Source organism: Mytilus galloprovincialis, chromosome 6 (genome assembly GCF_965363235.1).
Source record: "Mytilus galloprovincialis chromosome 6, xbMytGall1.hap1.1, whole genome shotgun sequence".
NCBI lineage: Eukaryota > Metazoa > Mollusca > Bivalvia > Mytilida > Mytilidae > Mytilus > Mytilus galloprovincialis.
The window spans coordinates 19,255,908-19,277,392 of NC_134843.1; the positions used below are offsets into that span (position 1 = coordinate 19,255,908).

Genomic DNA, 21,485 nt, shown 5'->3' on the forward strand with positions numbered 1-21,485 from the left:
TGTCCCATGTGAGGGGAGGGTTGGTGTCTTCAAACTAGTTCTAACCCGCCACATTCTCTATGTGCTTGTCCTAAATCAGGAACCTGTATTTCAGTTGTTGTCGTTTGTTGCTGTGTAATATAATTTTCTTTTTATGTTCTTCATTATTTTGTTCATAAAATACTTATAGGCTGTTCGTTTCTCGTTAGAATTGTGGTTTTTTTTTTGTCATTTCTGGGCCTTTTATAGCCGACTATGCGGTGTTGATTTTGCTCATTGTTGAATGCCGTAGGGTTATTTATAGTTGTTAGTATCTGTGTCATTTTGTCTCTTGTGAAGAAATGTCTCATTGACAATCATACCACACCGTCTTTTTTTATATATAAAGTAAATTATTCGCATATATAGAAAAACTATGTCCATAGAAAGTAGACGGTGCTTTATTTTATAGGAAAACTATGTCCATAAAAAGTAAACGGTGCTTTATTTTATAGGAAAACTATGTCCATAGAAAGTAAACTATGTCTCCGGAAAACTATGTCCATAGAAAGTAAACGGTGCTTTATTTTTATAGGAAAACTATGTCCATAGAAAGTAAACTCTGTGCTTATTTATAGGAAAACTATATGTCCATAGAAAGTAAACTCTGTGCTTATTTATAGGAAAACTATGTCCATAGAAAGTAAACTCTGTGCTTATTTATAGGAAAACTATGTCCATAGTAAGTAAACTCTGTGCTTATTTATAGGAAAACTATGTCCATAGAAAGTAAACTCTGTGCTTATTTATAGGAAAACTATGTCCATAGTAAGAAAACTATGTACACATATTGAAAAAAGATGTGTACTCCAATAATCAATGTAATGTATTTGCATCTATAAACACATGTTCACATAAGACCACAGCAACGGCGTTGCATAATTTCAAACCTTCTTCAGCAACACTTATTAAAACTCTTCAAATATCAAAGACGAATCCAGAAATTTTCATAAGAAAGGGACCCACTGACTACCTAAGAGGGGGCCCGCTCTGGTCATGCTTCAATGATTCCATATATAATCAACCATTTTTTTTCCGGAAAAGGGGGGCCCCTGGCCCCCTCTAAATCCGCAAATATTTGATCTTGAATGAATAAGAGCTGCTGAAAAAAAGATCATATCATTTTAGTATTTCATAATATTTTTTTTTTGAATTGAAGTCATTGAATACTAGGATAACTAGATTTTTAATTTAGTAACTTTGTCAGAAAAAATACTTCTTTTTCGGAAACAACGCTAAATGATATTTTAATTCGACTCAGGATCTAAAGAAAACCAACTAAAGTATAATGGTATAAGGAATCGTCTGACACAGATTTTGCTAACATTAATATGTAGAAGGTGAAATACGAAGATTTAGAAATAAGACCATATTTAGCCCTATGTACCTGTAGTGAAAACCAAAAATAAACAACAAGAAAACCCTGAATTGAATCATAGTTTATAAAAAAAAATGCTAGCATAAGAACCTTGAAGTTGAAACTACGAACTATTATGTGCATCCTGACAACCCCTCAAATAATATAATATTATCTACTTTCGCGCTATGAACTGAACTTTTTACAGATTGAATATAATAACTGAGTAATTTTTAAGAGATCACGTGATTACCAAATAAGGCATTTGCATAATGTCGGTTTAATTTCTAGGACTATCTCTGTATCATAAAAAGATCGATTTTACCGGTAGATGCTTATAGCTGTTTTCTGGTTTTTTGCAAAGGTAAGTGTGTGTTTTCCTCTTGGAAAAATAAAACATTGTGTACATGCGTGTATGCATATCAAGCAAATATTTTAGATCTAAAAACAAAAGTAAGTAAAACATAGCGATATTGTAGTTTGGATAAGAATATCAAACACATTATATTTATATATATATATTTATTTCAATTTCAACCATACAAATATAAATTGACCTCTGTTACAACTCGTATATAAATTGATGTTTGTTTTCAGTGAAACTGCTTTATTAACACTTCCTGGTTTCTTTATTTCTAAAATAGTTTAAATTATTGATTTTTTTTTCACTTACAGCGGCTCATTGATTTGTATATCCTTGGTATTCATTTTTGTGTCAATTTACCCCTCAATGACAGTAGCTATAAATAGCTACATACACAGATTATATAAGATAAATTTGTGAAATAAATAACTTTTTCTTTAGTTCAGTGCTTGGCTCGGTCAAAATCACCGTTAGCCTTTTTTTCAATTTGAAAGATATTTTTTAAAATTGACCTTGTGTGTATTTTATATTGCTATCCACCACATTTTGAAAGAACGGCGTTTAATATGAATAACTTTTAAGGAGTGATGTCACCCTTCGCGTCAATATTGGAAAATATAACATTCATTATTAATTCCCTCCGAAATGAAAGTCTGACGGTAAGCCATCGCCTTTGTTTGAATTTGTTACTTTTCATTTCACCTAATCGGCGCACATCATGACATGGGGTACAATATCGTATGTATTGACTTGGGCAAATTCGGTTGAGATTTTCTTAATTCTTATACTGCATGTACACAGCCTTTGATACAGACTTAATCCTTATGATGCAAAGAATCCTCATCAACTTCAAGGTCCGGTCGTCAACAACCTTTCGTTTGCAAACACTCTTAGCTGATGGCACTCAATTTTTCTGTCATCATATTGTGAGTGATTATGCTCATTTTTTTTACTCAAAATATTACTAGTCCCATTGTCCGTTTTAATTCTAGCATTTTTATTTTCAATTTTTCACGGTATCTCCATGATAACGTTTGAGGGTTTGATCAAAACTATATAAAAATCCATCATGACATATACATTTTCCCCTAAATACTAGTCTCTATAATGTCTATGACTGTGTTAATGTGAACTAACTAACCACATGTATAAGTAGAATTTATTTAGAATTACGTAAACTTACAGGTAGAAACCAATAGGTGAAAAGCGCAAATATCCGGTCAATTTAATACAGGTGAATCAAAATTTAAAGCGCAAATGTGCATAGTAATTGGAGCGCAAATGTCCTATCGTTTTACAGGTAAAAAAAGCGCAAACGTCCTGTGCCCGATCTTTCACCATAATTGGAGCTATCGTGACCATAACATTTACTAAATTGTTTACAGGAGTTGAGCTCTGTTGTGGCGGATCCAGAACTTTTCATAAGGGGGAGGGGCGTCCGCTGATCGACCTAAAGGGTCGGGGGAGGGGCGTCCGCTGATCGACCTAAAGGGTCGGGGGAGGGGGGGGGGCGCTCCAGTCATGCTTCACTTATTTCAACCAAATTTTTCCCCCGAACAAGGGGGGGGGGGGAGGGAGGGAGGCATATCAAATACGTACGTCGATATGAAAGTGTTATCAACAGCGAAAATGCCGCGAAAAATATTGTCAAACACGACCTTTGCATTCCTCGTCTTTGGGTAGAAATCCTAATATTTCATAGTAATAGAAAATGTTATCACTAATAAATTGACAGATATTTATCAGAATTTACTATTATTTACTATACTGAGCTGGACGCCCTCATCAAAGATACCAGGCTTATGAATCTGTACACTATAGAGGCGAACTTTATCACTATAAGACTCGCCAGAGGTGCTTGATTCAAAATAAACTCGTCATAGATACCAGGATTAAATTTTTCGTCTACAGCAGACTTGATCAGTGACGCTCGAACAAAAAAATAAAATTAAAAAGGCCAAATAAAGTACGAAGTTGAAGAGCATTTAGAACTAATTTTAAAGTTCCTTTAAGTTTTGCCAAATACAGCTAAGGTAATATATGCCTAAGGTACAAAACCGCTTTTAGTCCACAATTTTGAATTGTAAATAAACCGAAAAATCTCGAGATGTTGTGCCAAATACATAAACAAATTAATTGTTATTTCATCTTTCTTTTAGGTAGATCACAGTAACACAACAATGAAATCATCTCTCGTGTGTTTAATTTTTACTTTTTTGGTTGTTCTAATTAGTGCTGATAGTAACGCAGACACAGCTTTTATAAATGCACCATCTGGACCAATAAAAGGACTTAAACTGAATTATCCCAAAACAGGAGAACCGTTATTCGAATTCAGGGGAATACCCTTCGCCAAACCACCGATTGGTCCATTGAGATTCCAAAAAACAGAACCACTTGAAAAACGAAAAGAAGTTCATGATGGAACAAAGTACGGACACATCTGTATGCAGCCAGGTATCGATTTCATACCCGAACCTAGTAGACCAGCCATGTCGGAAGATTGTTTGGTATTGAATGTCTACGTTCCACGAAAGTTACAAGGACACAAATTATCAGTTATGGTATGGTTACACGGTGGTGGTTTTTGGATTGGTTATGGACACCAATACGATGGTGGAAAACTTGCTATGGAAGGAAATGTTATTATTGTAACAATAAACTATAGACTTGGTGCATTTGGCCTTTTTTCTGTAGGTCATTCTGCAGCAAAAGGTAACTATGGTTTATGGGATCAAAAGATGGCACTCCAATGGGTACATGATAATATTGCATCATTTGGAGGTAATCCCGAGTCTGTTACACTATTTGGTGAATCCGCGGGGGGAATGAGTGCATCATTTCAATCACTTATACCTTCAAATAAAGGACTTTTTCAGCGAGTTATTGCACAGAGTAGTGTTGTATCTAGATTTGTACTTCTAAAAGATAGCAGTGTTGAAAAATTTGTAGCAGAAATAGCTGAAAAATCTTCATGTCCATTTGATGATGAACAAATATTCGTTGACTGTTTAAGAGAGAAAACTGCTGATGAATTTCTTAAATTATCCGACGTGTTTGCTTCAATGCCAACGGACAAGATGATGTTTGATTCCCTTGGAATGCCGGTCGTAGATCATGAACTTTTTCTAGAACATCCAATTAAAAGCCTTGAAGACAAGTCATCAGCTGTGTCCCATTTTTTCCGTTCTCTAGATTTCATGGCGGGAGCTACTTCTAACGAAGGATCCGTTCTATATATGACGTTTCCACCAAGCTTCCAAGAACACTTTGCCTTTAATGTTACTGAAGGTATTCCATATAGAGCAGTTTGTGACGGAATACTGTCACCCTTCGTGGAATTGTGGTATGCTAACAACTCAAACGTCAAGGACAAACTGTGTAAATATTATTCCGCAGAGTCTATCGTAAACCAATCTTTAAAAGCAACAGATGCCTGGGCTGACATTTTATTCAACTTTGCTATCAATAAAATGTTAGAATATCACTCTGGAGGTAACACATATCAATATGTTGTATCCAAATTAAGTCCAAAACCTTTCGGCGGGCCTCCTCCTCCATGGTTCAAAGGTGTCGGGCATGGTGATGAACTGCTTTACTTTTTCAACATTACACAGTTTCTGTCACTGGACGAAGAATTTGTACTGAATGATAAAGATAAGGATTTCGAAAAGAAAATGATAAGCTATTGGACATCTTTTGCTAAGACTGGGTAAGTCGAAAATGCCAATTAATTTTTTATTTTGCAAAAAAAAATTCGAGCGAGACGCGAAGTTCACTTACAATAATATCATCGCAGGTAATCCTGAAGTATTTTTTTTTCACGTGCATCACCTTTTATGTTACTTATGTTGTTAGTCTAGGACAATGAATCAGCACCTGTACATGGAATATAAATCTCCCAGTTGATACGATAAAGGAGCTTGCATTTCTGCGTTATGATGAGTTCCTTGATAGAGACTGTTTGCTTTAAAGAAAGCTATAAAACCAAATTTTTAATATGATGAAATTGAAGTCATTCGAGTTTCTTCGAAAAATACATTTTGACGACCGTTATAGAATCTCTGTTTCACTGATGACGACGTGTTTTATACATTTTGACGACCGTTATAGAATCTCTGTTTCACAGATGACGACGTGTTTTATATATAGCCCCGTCCTCTCTTACTGGAATTTTACATCACCGCATTTGACATTCACCGAACTTGTAAAATTACGGATGCCTCGATATAAATCCTTCTAGAGCCCCTCAAATAACCACTCGGTTTTGATAACGTTCGTGTTGTTCGGTCTTTTTCTCTGTTTTGTGTTTTGTAGACAGCTGTTTTGTCGAGCCTTCGACAATAGTCGAAAAAGCGAGACATGTGATCTACATTCCGTCGTCGGCGGCGTCCACAAATATTCACTCTGTGGTTAAAGTTTTAAAATATTATCCTGGATTTGTACCAAACTTGGGCAGAAGCTTTTTATGATTATAAGATAGCATCCAGAAGTAAATTTTGTAAAATGAAAATCATTTTTTCTGTATTTTACTTATAAATGGACTTATTTTTTCTACCAGGAAACACTCTGAGGTTAAAGTTTTTAAATTTTCAATAACTTTCTTATAATATCCTGGATTTGTACCATCTTCGCTAGCCAAGGGTTACGATCCACTTCCCTCCTCTCAGGGAAGTGGATCGTAACCCTTGGCTAGCGAAGATGTATTTGTAGCAAACTTGAACAGAATCTTGTTTATAATCAAAAGCTATATTATCTAGAAGGAAATTTTGTATCTGTTTGCAGTAAAAGTTTTTAAAACATTTATTTGATTCATAAACTTTTCTAGTTTTTTACCAAACTTGGACGTAGCTTCTTACAATTAAAAGATAGTATGGAGAGGAATATTTTTATTTTTTTCCTCATTTTTGTTGAGCCTGCGATTAACAGCAAAAGTAGGCGAGACGCTGGGTTCCGTGGAACCCTTACGAATTTTCTTCTAGAGTGTTTTTTTTTTTGCCATGACGCTGTCATTTTGTCTTCGACTTATAAGTTTGAATGTCCATTTGATATCCGCCTATTCCCTTATTGATATTTTTCGAAAGGGAATTTATGACTGAATTGACTTGAATGAGAGACATCTTCATAATCTGTCAATTAAATTTTATTGAACCGGTGGCGGTTTCAAATTTTAAAATGCATGTTCGCATTTGTTGTAAAGTAATATGTAAAAGTTTTGAGAGACGGTGGACTAGAATTTTACTAAAAATTAATGCAATACATAAATTTTGAGATGAAATCAGCTATGCTATATGAAAAGTAATGACCCTGCGAGCATTAAAAACGAAATATTGTATAGTGAAATTTGTTATCGAATTCATGCGAGATAGAAAAATAAACGAGGAGCTTCATGTTATAAATGAAAATGAAATGCGGTAGTTTTGTTTAAAGAACAGATTGTGTAGTAACTGGCTAAAAACATTGCTTTGCAACTTTGTTTTTTCACCCACCATCTAATACTGGTGACACATTATTTTATGTTATTTTTTTTATTTTAGAGTGCCATACGGTGGTGATGGATCGGTACCATGGAAACCATACAATATTGAGGACAAACATTATCTGGATTTAGACGATGAGATGGCTCTAAAAAGTAACTACAAACCTGAAATATTGGACCTCTGGTCAAACCAACTACCAGCTACTGATTTGGAATCAGCGACTCCAGACAACGGTCAACGTGATGAATTATGATTAATTTATTTTAGGTTCAGTGATATTTATCTGTTGTACTCATTATGTTTTATAACTGGGAAAGCTTTTTATGATAAAACATATATGTTAAAGGCACAAGGACTACAATGTACTTGCAGGATGTATTTGATCGAGTGGTAATTTGAATTATATGTAAATAGGAATAATGTTGGACCCCAAGCCAATATAAACTTATCTTACTTAAAGTATTCAAATTCTTTTTAATAAAAAACGCATATGCAATCTAGTTTTCAATTAGAAACTAGTGTATTGAACATAATCAGCGAGATTTATTGTTACGCACGATTGTCAAACGAATGTTCTGATATCGAGAAATAAGAAAGGTATAACTTTGAAGAATTTGAATATATAAGTTTAACTCCTCAATGAGCATAAAATCAAACCTAAATCTTGTTGTCCAGATTTTTGAAATCACATGATTGTTTTTCATTTGTCAATTCGGGGCTTTTAATAGTTAACTATGCGGTTTGGGTTTTGCTCGGTATTGTAGAATGCCGGACGTTGACTTATAATTTTTAATTTCTGTGAATTTTGGTCACATGTAAACAGCTGAGAGTTGTTAATTATACCACATCTTCTAATCTATATATAAACACATAAAAAAGCAGGAAATCCAACCTAAACCTTGTTATCCAGAGTTTTGCAATGATATGTGATATGGTTAATTATCATATACTTAGACTAAATAACATATAAATTTTACCGTATGATAATAGCATTAAATTGACGTAAATTCCATTTTTTTCGAATTGGTGCTTAGCGGGCTGATATGAAAAGTTTATCACATGCTTCGATTGTTATCACATGCCTTTCCGTAACGTTATCACATGGCATTCCGGTAATACTCGGCCAATTCCGGAAAATACACCTTAATGTTACGTTTTCAGTGAAAAACATTACAAAGTAGTGTACAAAATAATTTCTTGAATACTGGAAAGTATATATTGTTTAAAATAATAAAAAAAAAAAAAAAAAAAAAAAATATTTAATAAATGCATTTTTTAAGTTTTTCTGAAACATAATTTAGAAAGTTTCTTTAAAAAGTTGACTTTTCCAAACAATGATCATTATGTATATTGTTGACTTATTTTTTTGTCGATTCGTCCATATTTATATGTTTTTTTGTCTTTCTCTCTCTCTATTGAGGCATATAATAGAAAGATTTCAGATTGAATGTATCAAATTTTGGGTCCGACGGCCGTGAACTCATGTTTTTACTCTTTAAACTTCGGGAACCACGTAAAAGGATCAATTTGTAAATCTGTTATTTTTCTCTACTGTTGAAGCATATGATAAAAAGATCATAACATGTCATTTTTCATATCGCATGTATTATCAGCCCTCGGTCAATATCAGCCCTCGAGCCATGCGGCTCTTGGGCTGATATTGAACCTAGGGCTGATAATACATGCGATATGAAAAATGCCATGTAATAATCTGATATTATGTACAAAAAAAGCAAAACAAATTGACAGCTAGAAAAATACGACTATTATTTTTAGTTTTGCACTAAAAGTTTTGCACTAAAAGTTTTGCACTAAAAGTTTGATCCGAATGTATTTACTGTCTTGATATAGATTTCATATTTCGAATTTAAAATATTAAAACGCAAAAAATGTTATATCTATTTTATTGATAGATTTTTTTTAATCTGAAAAAGACCTGGCTTCATTCATTGATTTACCAAATCAAATTAAAAGTCAGTAACTCTGAAATTAACTATTTTTCTTTGATTTCACAACTATTTCCTATCATTTTTTGGAACAGAATTTTCACTAGCATACAGATCATCTGACAAGCATAACGTCTGTTAAACTGAATATGGTAAAAATCCATTTGAAATATAGTTTATCGAACTGTACTGCGATTTGAAGTGCAAAACTTCGTGTTTTATACTGGCTTTATATTAAGTGCTTTGTGTCCATTTTAATGGCACGCGAGGCGTATTATTCTGTCTGAACAAAATGTGCCCTGAGAGTTGAACTGGTTGTTACGGAACTTATTTCTGTTGTATTCAAATTTGTAGTTGTAATTTACTGGCCGGTAATAGTCGGCACTATTCAATGTATGTTGTACTGGCGTGTAATAATCTATGTTTTTGTGTGATGTACTTTCATGTAATAATGTATGGGTTTTTTTTACGAGCCTTCGACTTTTGTAGCGATTCTACATTCCGTCGTCGTTGTCGTCGTCGTCGTCGTCCACAAATATTCACTATGTGGTTAAATCTTTTGAAGTATTAATACCTTTCGATTTCTACAATAATCGAACAGAAGCTTGTTTATGATCATAAGATACTAGTAGTATCTAGAAGTAAATTTTGGTAAAAAAAAATCCATTTTTCCGTATTTTACTTAAAAATGGACTTAGTTTTCTGCCAGGAAACATCAAATTCACTCTGTAATTAAAGTTTTTAAAATTTTAATAACTTTCTTAAACTATCCTGGATTTCTACCAAACTTGGACAGAAGCTTGTTTATGATCATAAGATAGTATCCAGAAACAAAATTGTAAAAACAAATTTCATTTTTTCCGTATTTAACTTATAAATGGTCTTAGTTTTTCTTCAAGTTAACATTACATACAGTCTGCAGTTAAAAGTTTTTAAAACGTTTATTAGATTCATAAACTATCCTGGTTTTTTACCAAACTTGGACAGAAGCTTCCTACAATTAAAAGATAGTATCGAGAACAATATTATTATTTGTTTCCCCTCTTTTTTGTTTAGCCCTCGATTAACAGCAAAAGAAGACACTGGGTTCCGCGGAACTCATACAAATTCTTTGGATCTATAATGTACAGTTGTATTGAACCGTACTTTTTTGGTAGGCTAATGATAAAAAAGAAGATGTGGTATGATTGCCAATGAGACAACTGTCCACAAGAGACCAAAATGACACAGACATTAACAACTATAGGTCATCGTACGGCCTTCAACAATGAGCAAAGCCCACACATCATAGTCAGCAATAGAAGGCCCCTATATGACAATGTAAAACAATTCAAACGAGAAAACTAAGCTTATTGTTGTGTTATAATTTGTGAGTTATATGATTTTTTTTTTTATTAAATTGTGCTTTGTACTATTTGTTTTCTATTAAAGTATTAGTTTTCTATAAACTTTTACATGATTTATTATCACGAAGTAACCAAACTGTTTTTCACTTATAATTGTTTAAAAGCTTTATTCAAACACGAATTCTGTCATCTAATAAACGATTTATTGAGCTTTCTGTATAACAAACAAAACAAATAAAACATGTAGTTCAGTAAACTGGTACACATAGATATAGAGATTTGGTTTTGAAATTTTGTTGTACGTGTACAAAACTTATTTCAAACGCCGGATGACACATTATAATTTTTACGGATATCTTGTTTACCAAACCCGGAAATTTAAATACTATCCGAGTAAGTTTTCGATCTTATAAATGAACATATTCTTCGAGAAAAATTATAATCGGAAAGTCAATAAGCAAATGCCAAAATCAAAGGCTCAAAAACATCAAACGAACGGATAACAACTGTCATATTATACCTAACTTGGTATAGGCATTTTCCATTTTTTCAAACACGCACTTTCTTGCTTGTCTCGCCTTATTTCTTTCCTTCAAATCTTTCTGCTCAAAATAAAAAAAAAAAAAAGAAAAGAAAAAAAGTTTGTTGGCGTGTATAGAAAATATTCTTTGTATTGGATACGTCAGAGACCAAAGTGACCTATATCTTAGCAGCTTTAGTTTACTACACATACCGCCATCGGTATTGAAAAAAACCCTTATATACTGAATAAGCTTTGGAATGTTCCGACATAACAAAATGTCAAACAATTAAGACGAGAAACCCAACGGCCTGATTTATGCACAAAACAATTATATAAAAAAAAAGAAAAAAAAAGAGCAAGCTATCAAAAACAACTACTGGATGACAGGTTTCTAATTTGGGACATGCGATATTATAGCGGGTTATGCTCAGCCGCCAAAACCTGGGACAATGGTGTAACAGTAGAACAAATGATTACATTGTAAAAATAAGCTGCATAGGACTAGACTTTAAGTTACAAGAAGCAGAAAAACAACTAATAAAATGTTTCAAGGTAGATGAGGGAGGGGCTAAAACAGCCAGAATTTTACTTTCACATTTCTGTAAAAAGGGAATTGACTGGGTTTTATTTTACAGAAATCAGTTTAAAGTAGGTTTTTTTTTAAAGGTGGGACTGTAAGAATCTATATATAAAATAAAGAAACATGCTTTCACGCTCAGTGTAATGCATGAAAGGATAATAGCAATAACAAAAACTATAAGACAATTCACCAGACCAAACCAAACCAAACAACTCCTTCGAGAAATGAGACGTTCAAAAACAACCCACAACGAAAACACATGTCTATATAACATAAATTGGTACGGTACGACATGTGGTTTTCAGACAACGTATCTTACCTGAAAAAGCTTTAATGCTTTTTACTTAGGTATCACAGATTACACATAAATATTAGCATGCTAATCAGTTAAGAAATAGGGAAAAGTAATATTACATTTCCCCGTCTTCAAGTTGGTATATATCTATCCTAAGTCTCTCTCCCAATTACCTTTTGACCTTTTTCGTATATGATCCGTTTATCCTATGTCGACTCTTTCAAAATTCAAGAGTCTATCATAAATTGATGTAAATTATATGGCCTTCAAATACCGTTTCAATTCCTGACATTCATTGTCGAAATCCGGATATGGTGTACAAAGATTTGCACCTCATGTTTGCGGTATATCATCTTTTCCGCAAGTTTATTGTTTTCGGTAATAAGATCCATTTTTTTGGTGATCCATTTATTTGGCAATTGCAGTCCGCAAGTTTTAAGAACATCATTTGTTCGACCTGCTAGTCAAATGCTTTTTGTTTTAAATATTCTTTTTCACTTTTTTAATCTTTTGATCTATGTTGTTTGTGCTGTATTTAGACCCCTCTATCATGAAATTTGGTAGATCAAAGGATGTCGGCATTCAAGGAATAAACGAATGCACACGTATAAAAATTGTGGTTGGTTTTTGTTTTTTTTTATTTTTTACTTTTAAATTGTATATTATTCATTTGCCTAAATCTTTATTATTTTTATATTATTGTCATGTCAATTGCTATGATGTTTGGGGATCCTTTGTTCGGAATAATTTTTTCTTCATTCCAATCGTATTATACACTAATATCTGAATTCTGACTTCATTTGAACTTTATGAATAAAACCTGATTAAATCAACAACATATAATTTTATCATTTTGTGACACATTTTTGTGCCGATGATTATAACTGACTTAATTTGGAGATATTACTTACTGGCTATATAAGTCCATTTTGATTACGTAGGGTTCAATTTTCATAACTGTGTATAATAAATTATTAGAAAAAAATCGATTTTACACTGTAGTAGATCCGGTTTTCTGTTATTTTTGCACATCTTTAACTGTTTAACGAAATACACAAGGTTAGTATTTTTCTCCATGCATGCAAATATTTTATTTCAACCAAATGGACTCGTTTAGTAGGTCAGATGGGGGTTTACTGTAAGTTGCAGTCGCTATCCCATATTGGCATCTTAAATTGGATTGCGACCGCCATTTTGCCAGTACCCTCCAATTCACCTGACCCACTAAACGACATATATGTTATAGTCAAAGTAAATACTGCTTGTAAGTACATAATAGTGATAATCTTTTAACACAATTTTGATCAAACACGGATAATTCTGAAAATATATTTGAAGTTCATTATTAACGAGTTTAAAAAGTAAAATACATTGTATATGAAAATAGACGTCTGTCATTCATACATGATAATTCATTTTTACAGTAATGAGTGCTATTTTTATACTTTTCTTTCTTACACAGGCACTTGTCTCAGATTTTTTTTCGCTATATACCTTACTATTAAGGTTATATAGGGGGAAAATTCAGAGACAAGTGCCTGTGCAATCTAGTGCTCATAAAAAGAAGAAAATTACTTTTTATGTGGCAACACTTTAGTGAATATTAGTGTAGTCATTATAACTGCACACATCTATTGATATAAATAAATAAGTTATGTATAATAAGTAGATTTTTATGACAAACACCGCCAGTAGCTAAGAATATCAAACTGAACATTATATTGCAGGATTAATACTCACAGCGTATAATATTAAAAAAAAATCAAGTAGTAGCTCACTGATGGGATCTTTCATTAGAAGTTAGTTTGGTGGGCAATTCAGGCTTTTGGTAGGATTTAGTATGAAAAAGTTTTGTTTTGACAGAAATAAACTATACTGGCAGATAAAAGATAACTCATTTTCACTTATTCACTTTCTTTAGTGATTGGCATAAAAAGGACATATTTTGATATATTTTTTTCATATCAAATCAAATTATCCCGGTGCGTGTTTGGGATCCTGTTGCAAACAAGATTTTCTGTTGTTTATATTGTAGTATTGTAGATAAGTGTCTAGTCGTATTTGTTCTTTTTTTTTTTGTATACCACTTACACTTACACATCCATATACATACTTAGCACACCACTTTTTTTTTTAAATTGTCTTCATTTTCCAAAAATATTTGAAAATAAAACATCAATATAAATAAAAACGATTGCCAACGAAACATGAATTCACTAGAGACTTAATGACATGTATGTGCGGATACATAGGTCAATGGGCAAACCCCAAACTAGACGAGAAAACCACAGTGAGTTTAATTCTGATTTATGATATTATTGTATCAGGTACATTGCATGGTGGCCTACTGTTATTTTCTGCTCGGGTTGTTGGGAAGCGTATCGAAACGTGGTGATCCTTTCTTCAAAACGGGACCTGCCCCGTATGTATTGAAAATTCAACAACAAACGTAGAGAAAATAGAAACAAAATAGAAACTTAGTAAATACGTATCGAAACGTATCAGTCGTATCAATGCGTGGTGGAAACGTGGGTCTACACGTACTAGTACGTAACAAAACGTGATAAGAACACTGCACAAACCTAGTAAACCCTAGATTTCAAAATAACGGGACATTTTTATTCAAAACGTAGTTGAAACGTAGCATTTTAAAACGGAATAAAACGTTACAGTTTGACTGGGGCTTTAAGGCGGAAACAAATATAAAGAATGTGTTGGATATTCAAGCAGTTAGATTATTAATTTTAACTCTCCTTATCTCACATACATATATTAGAAATCGTATGAAGCTGTATTGGAGGCTCCCAAATTGAAATTTTGAAGGAGCAATTTTGTCCACAATTTCAAACAAAACAATTTATTTACAATGACTTAAGGCTAATAGAAATATGAAGAAGCCAAAAAACAACATAAAAATGTATTTGAAGGCCCCTTAGAAGGGTTTTTAGGACTATGACAGCCATCTTGCACGCAAAACCTCCATGGCGATTTAGAAAAGTTGGCAGGTATGCATATTTAACTTAAATATTTTCGGTTTTGCAACATTTTTAAATCATTATTTATTTTTAATATATTTTTTCTTTACAGGACGTTCAACAATACCATTATGAAATCAACATTCGAATGGTTGATTTTTGCTTTTCTAGTTGTTCAAATTAGTGCTGACACAACGAATATAAATACACCGTCTGGACCAATCAAAGGACTAAAATTGAACTATCACAAAACAGGAGAACCTTTATATGAATTCAGGGGCATACCCTTCGCCAAACCACCGATTGGTCCATTGAGATTCAAAAAAACAGAACCACTTGAAAAACGAAAAGAATTTCATGACGGAATGAAATTCGGAGCAATCTGTATGCAGCCGGGTATCGATTTTATGCCTGAAACAAGTATAAAACCAGACATGTCGGAAGATTGTTTGGTATTGAATGTCTACGTTCCAAGAAATTTACACGAACGTTTGTCAGTAATGGTATGGATACACGGTGGCGGATTTATCGTCGGTCATGGACATCTATACGATGGCGGAAAACTTGCAATAGAAGGAAATGTAATTGTTGTAACAATAAACTATAGACTTGGTGTATTTGGCTTTTTTGCTGTGGGTGACTCTTCGGCAAGAGGTAACTATGGTTTATGGGATCAAAAGATGGCACTCCAATGGGTACATGATAATATTGCATCATTTGGAGGTAATCCCGAGTCTGTTACACTATTTGGTGAATCCGCGGGGGGATATAGTGCATCATTCCAATCACTTATACCTTCAAATAAAGGACTTTTTCAGCGAGTTATTTCACAGAGTGGTGTTGTATCTAGAACTGTCATTTTGACAAACGCCTCTATTGAAAAATTTGCAGCAGAAATAGCTGAAAAATCTTCCTGTCCATTCGATGAAAAGCCAATATTCGTTGATTGCCTACGACAGAAAACAGCTGATGAAATCCTTAAATTGACCGAACCTTTTGCCTCAACACCAGCGGACAAGCTTATGTTTGAATCTACTGGAATGCCGGTCGTAGATCATGAATTGTTTCTCGAACATCCAATTAAAAGTCTCGAAGACAAATCATCAGATGTGTCCAACTTTTTCCGTTCTCTAGATTTCATGGCGGGTGCTGTCTCTAACGAAGGATCCTTACTATATATAATGTTACCACCAAGCTTTCAAGAACACTATAAATTTAATGTTACTGAAGGTATTCCATATAAAGCAGTTTGTAACGGAATACTGTCACCGTTCGTGGAATTATGGTATGCTAACAACTCAAACGTCAAGAAAAAACTGTGTAAATATTATTCCGCAGAGTCTATCGCAGATCAATCTTTAAAAGCAACCGATGCCTGGGCTGACATTACATTTTACTATCCTATCATGAAAATGTTAGAATATCACTCTGGAGGTAACACATATCAATATGTGGTTTCAAAATTAAGTCCAAAACCTTTCGGCGGGCCTCCTCCTCCATGGTTCAAAGGTGTCGGGCATGGTGATGAAGTGATTTACCTTTTTAATGTATCTCAGATTATGTCACTGGATGAAAATGATAGAGATGAAGAATTTGGAAAGAAAATGATAAGTTATTGGACATCTTTTGCTAAGACCGGGTTAGTATATTAATATTAACAACGCTGAATTTTACAAAATAATATGCTATGCCATCCATTTGTGCTGTAGTATATAGACTATAAATAAACATGTGACTTTCGTATTTTCTATATAAAAAAAAAGGAAACCAAAAGGAAGAAAAAGTCCGTGCACATCAACATGCTCAGTAGTCGCAATTCTTACCCTTTATAACTATATGTAATACTTAAGTCATTTTTATGAAAAGAAAATCCTATACATATTCGTTCCCAATGTGTATATTGTCTATTACAGTGTTACCAGGCGATGGGTGGTCATTACAAATTTAATTGAAATGGACATAAGAATCAATTCCTGGGTAAAATCAGCCATGTTTGTCCCCCATAGCAGTGACCCTACTTACAAAAGTACTTACTACTTGGCTTTTAGTCGAGATTTCAGTGTTAAATTTAGTAATACTATCAAGTTTCCGAGCACAACAACATTATCAATAACTGGCCAAGATTATCAAGTTACAATTTTTCATCCACATCCATAAACTGTCCGGTCACTTTCTTTATTTCATGTCATTTCAGCGTGCCTTATGCTGGTGATGGATCGGTACCATGGAAACCATACAATATTGAGGACAAACATTATCTGGATTTAGACGATGAGATGGCACTAAAAAGTAACTACAAACCTGAAATATTGGACCTCTGGTCAAACCAACTACCAGTGTCCAATCTTGAATCAGCGAGTGCATATGAAGGACACCGTGATGAATTATGAATGTTGTAGGTTCAATTATATGATATATTGCACTCATTTTTAAAAGATAGTTCTTGATACTATAATATATTGTTAAAAAAAAGACACCAACTCGTGAGTAATACTTGCATTGTGTATAAAACACACCACTTCATAGGTCATTCTTCCGAAGCGCTTTTCTGTATTTGCTTTCATCAAAAACGCTCATGAAAAGCCGAGTATTTGTCATCAAGATCAGATGTATAAGAACCGTAACAGTTGAAGAGATATTTGACAATGTGGACCTACAAATAATATCCAAAGCCATCAATATCATTGTTTAGCTGCTAGCCTATAAACAATCGTAAAATTCAACCTTAACTTTGTTATCCATAGTTTAACAAGGGCTTCTGCTGTGGTTCAACATGTAAGGCCACACCAATTTAATTTCTTGTTCTACGGAGTTTTGGACTCCAAAATTTGGGGCGAGCGAGCGATTTGAAAATTTTAATAAAAAAATATTTCATTTGCAAATTTTTGAGGCGAAGCTTGAAAAGTAAAGGCGAGCGATTATAATTTTTTTTTGTAAACATAAAATAGTAGGTTTTGACAATATTAAAGCTTGATTTCTCACTTGTACTTTGACATTTTTTTAATTTCTGAAGTATTTTTTCCCTGTTCACCAAGAAATAATTAAATCTGGTCTATGTATGTGTGACTGACAATGAGACAATTCTCCATCCAAGACATAATCAGTTTGGGGACAACCCCTAAGGCTTAATGTTATAAATATCCCTTTTACATGTTTTATGAGGGATCAATATAAGTTATAATATATTTGTTTGTACAAAAGGGCTCACTTCGGTGTTGACATGAATATCAATTATATGGTCATTTTTAGAAATTTTCTGTTTACAAAACTTTGAATTTTTCAAAAAACTAAGGATGTTCCTATCCAGGAGTAGATTACCTTAGCCGTATTTGGCACAACTTTTTGGAATTTTGGATCCTCAATGCTCTTCAACTTTGTATTTATTTGGCTTTTTAACTATTTTGATCTGAGCGTCACTGATGAGTCTTATGTAGACGAAACGCGCGTCTGGCGTATAAAATTATAATCCTGGTACTTTTGATAACTATTTACACCACTGGGTCGATGCCACTGCTGGTGGACGTTTCGTCCCCGAGGGTATCACCAGCCCAGTAGTCAGCACTTCGGTGTTGACATGAATATCAATTATATGGTCATTTTTAGAAATTTTCTGTTTACAAAACTTTGAATTTTTCGAAAAACTAAGGATGTTCTTACCCCAGGAGTAGATTACCTAAGCCGTATTTGGCACAACTTTTTGGAATTTTGGATCCTCAATGCTCTTCAACTTTGTATTTATTTGGCTTTTTAACTATTTTGATCTGAGCGTCACTGATGAGTCTTATGTAGACGAAACGCGCGTCTGGCGTATAAAATTATAATCCTGGTACTTTTGATAACTAACTACTCATATGTTCTCAAAGAACTATATATCTATCTGGTATTAAATGGTCAAAACATGTCCAAGAATTTTGCAATATTCCTGGACTTGAACCATGTTAACACATTTACTTTAATAGTTTAATATTATTCAAAATAAGTGGACCCCTCTTTTAGAAAAAGTTGTTTAAAATATGATGTAACTCTCCTCTTTTTGAGTACAACAAGTTTTCAAAGGTTTTGTATAGAAGAACTATACAAATCCTTGGTATTTCTATTTTCTTTTCTACATCAGTAAAATGACCCCTTGTCTGAGGGAGGGTTGTTCTGAACCTGATAATAACAAACACAGGTCAAAGTACGGCCTTTTACACAGGGCTTTGATACAGACCAAACAGCTGGCTATAAAGGACCCAAAAATTATTAGCGTACACAATTCGAACAGGAAAACCAACGATCTAATTTATATATCATGTATATCCAAACGGGAAAATACCAATGAACAACATCAACAAACGATAACTGCTGAACGACAGGCCCTTCAATCAATCAGGACAGGTACATAAACATGCAGCGGCTATGGATAGTTTTGTTTCGCCAGCATACAATATAATTGCAGTTGAAGGCAAATCCTTCAGAAGTTCTTTGTACTTTATTCTAACAACGAACATTTTTGATAGGGAATATAAGTAAGGGGGAAAGTAACCAATTTTTTGTTCTTTACAGGTATTCCCGCTGATATAAATTTATATCGGAGCACTCTCGCTTTAGATAAATAGGTTTAATGCTGAAACAAATATTCTCACAGATATTTACAAAGTGTGGTGGGGTGCTTTTATGTTTAAAATCGTTATATACAGGTTAGACTGTGATTTTAAAAACAAATGTTGATATCTTTTTATAATATTTACAAAAAAACGGTGCGGGAAATGGACATGATTACATTTCCGGATGCGGGAAGCGGGAATATAAAAAAAATAAAAAAATTCTGTCTTGAAAAAAATAGGTGCGGGCGGGTCCGTCGAACAAGGAATCAAATTGGTGTGGCCTAAAGCAGTTTTCCCGCCTTAATTTCAGTCGACTTAGCAAAAGGGCTGTTCGCACATTCCTTGAGAACAACATTCTATATTTCTGGGATAAACATGAGGGCACATTTCAATCATATGCGTAGTTATTTTGTTATTTCCATGTGTTACCACATTATTATACACGAAGCAAGACACACAATTATGATGGTAAAATATGAGAATTAACAATGATTACACATGTATTCATCGTCATAGTCACTAGCTGTTTAGACAAGCTTTCATGTTTACTGGTCATTATTGGTGAAACGGGAAATCGTGTCAATTTTTGTTACTTTGGTGGACAAAAAAGTGGAGATAAGGGCCGCCCTTCTATTTTAACATTCAGGAACACTGGTAAAGTGCAAAGGTCTCCAGAATACTAGATATAAGAGCCAATGATTTACCAGATAGAATACACGGATTTGTTTAAATGTATGAGAAAAGGCCGAATGTATTTACTACCAGGATATTTTATTAATATTTTGGAGTTAAAATAGTTAAACAAAAAAATGTCATTCGTTAAACTTATGTATATATACAATGATTAACTTTATTCGTCATTTACAGAATGGTATTAAAATTCTTGTAAATCGTCATGTTATAATCAGTGCACTCCTGTAATATACTGTTGTCACACGTGGAGCAGGATAATCTGCTTACCCTTCCGGAGAACCTGAGATCACGCCCAGTTTTTGTGGGGTTCGTGTTGCTTAGTCTTTAGGTTTCTATGTTGTGTCTGTAATATGTACTATTGTTTGTCTGTTTGTCTTTTTCTTTTTTTTAGCCATGGCGTTGTCAGTTTATTTTCGATCTATGGGTTTGACTGTCCGTTTGGTATCTTTCAACGTCTGCTGTGTCACTGAACTATACTTTTTTTGATTTAATGTCGTATACTATTCGGAGCTTTGAATAATGTATGTTCTATTGAATTGTGCTTTGTGTGATTCATGTTTAAAAAAAAAAAAAATTTTGTCTTTGTTTTTCTATTAAACTGTTATGCTTTCTGTTATTTTTTTTATTTGAAATTGTGCTTTGTGTGATATTGTTCGGTTGTGTCTTTTAAATAGTATATTATAAATGTGTCTTTATATTGTTTATATATTATGTATTGCCATGGCATCATGCAGTGGCTGATCCAGAACTTTTCATAGAAGGGGAGGGGGCGGTGACTGACCTAAAAGGGCGGGGGTCTCTCTTTCGTCATGCTTCAGTGATTCTCTATATAATCAACCAAATTTTCACCACCAAAGTTGGGCACCAGCATTCCCCATTTCCATTCTCAATTTTATGATTTGAATTGGGTTTTGTTTTTAACATCTGAAACAGGCAGGCTTTTTGGAAAAACAAAACAAACAAACCAACCTCACGAGTAACTTCATAGCAAGGCATGATATAAAACATCCACATAATATTAACCACATGAGGAAGGATAATTCTTTCCTTTTCTTAAATATTAAAAATACAGTAATGTACTCATATTCAATACACATAAAGCAGATGAAAACACAAGTTTTTTACTTGTAATTTCAAATTCTGACATTCATGACACAGTTAAATTAGAAATAAAAACTTTTATATTTGTTTTCACCTGTCCCAAGTCAGGAACCTGATGTTCTGTGATTGTCGTTTTTAAATGGTTTTACACTAGTCATTTTTGGGGTCCTGTTATATCTTGTTGTTCGGTGCGAGTCATGGCTCCGTATTGAAGACCGTAC

General features: G+C 33.6%; 2 protein-coding genes across 4 annotated transcripts; both read left to right on the forward strand.

Annotated features, from left to right (window-relative positions):
- The first annotated feature begins 1,632 nt into the window (after positions 1-1,632).
- On the forward strand, positions 1,633-7,752 carry LOC143079142 (fatty acyl-CoA hydrolase precursor, medium chain-like). Its single transcript, XM_076254355.1, has 3 exons — positions 1,633-1,739; positions 3,899-5,451; positions 7,277-7,752. The coding sequence occupies exons 1-3, from the start codon at positions 1,707-1,709 to the stop codon at positions 7,470-7,472; spliced, it is 1,782 nt and encodes a 593-aa protein (XP_076110470.1). The 5' UTR covers positions 1,633-1,706; the 3' UTR covers positions 7,473-7,752.
- Positions 7,753-12,895: 5,143 nt separating this feature from the next.
- On the forward strand, positions 12,896-20,774 carry LOC143079143 (acylcarnitine hydrolase-like). Of its 3 annotated transcripts, XM_076254358.1 has the most exons (4): positions 12,896-12,968; positions 14,997-16,523; positions 17,079-17,279; positions 20,555-20,774. In XM_076254358.1, exons 2-3 carry the CDS (start codon positions 15,016-15,018, stop codon positions 17,272-17,274), a joined length of 1,704 nt encoding a protein of 567 aa, XP_076110473.1. In that variant the 5' UTR covers positions 12,896-12,968; positions 14,997-15,015; the 3' UTR covers positions 17,275-17,279; positions 20,555-20,774. The 3 variants fall into 3 exon arrangements, with proteins under 3 accessions (XP_076110473.1, XP_076110471.1, XP_076110472.1); XM_076254356.1 differs by lacking the exon at positions 20,555-20,774 and having other exon boundaries at positions 17,079-19,867; XM_076254357.1 differs by lacking the exons at positions 12,896-12,968; positions 20,555-20,774 and adding an exon at positions 13,036-13,173 and having other exon boundaries at positions 17,079-19,867.
- The last annotated feature ends 711 nt before the right edge of the window (positions 20,775-21,485 follow it).

Coding starts and splice junctions, on each gene's coding strand:
- LOC143079142 (XM_076254355.1), top strand. CDS start 1,707: ATGCTTATAGCTGTTTTCTGGTTTTTTGCAAAG. Junction 1,740..3,898: donor TTTTCTGGTTTTTTGCAAAG/GTAAGTGTGTGT, acceptor TCTTTCTTTTAG/GTAGATCACAGTAACACAAC. Junction 5,452..7,276: donor ACATCTTTTGCTAAGACTGG/GTAAGTCGAAAA, acceptor TTTTTATTTTAG/AGTGCCATACGGTGGTGATG.
- LOC143079143 (XM_076254358.1), top strand. CDS start 15,016: ATGAAATCAACATTCGAATGGTTGATTTTTGCTTTTCTAGTTGTTCAA. Junction 16,524..17,078: donor ACATCTTTTGCTAAGACCGG/GTTAGTATATTA, acceptor ATGTCATTTCAG/CGTGCCTTATGCTGGTGATG.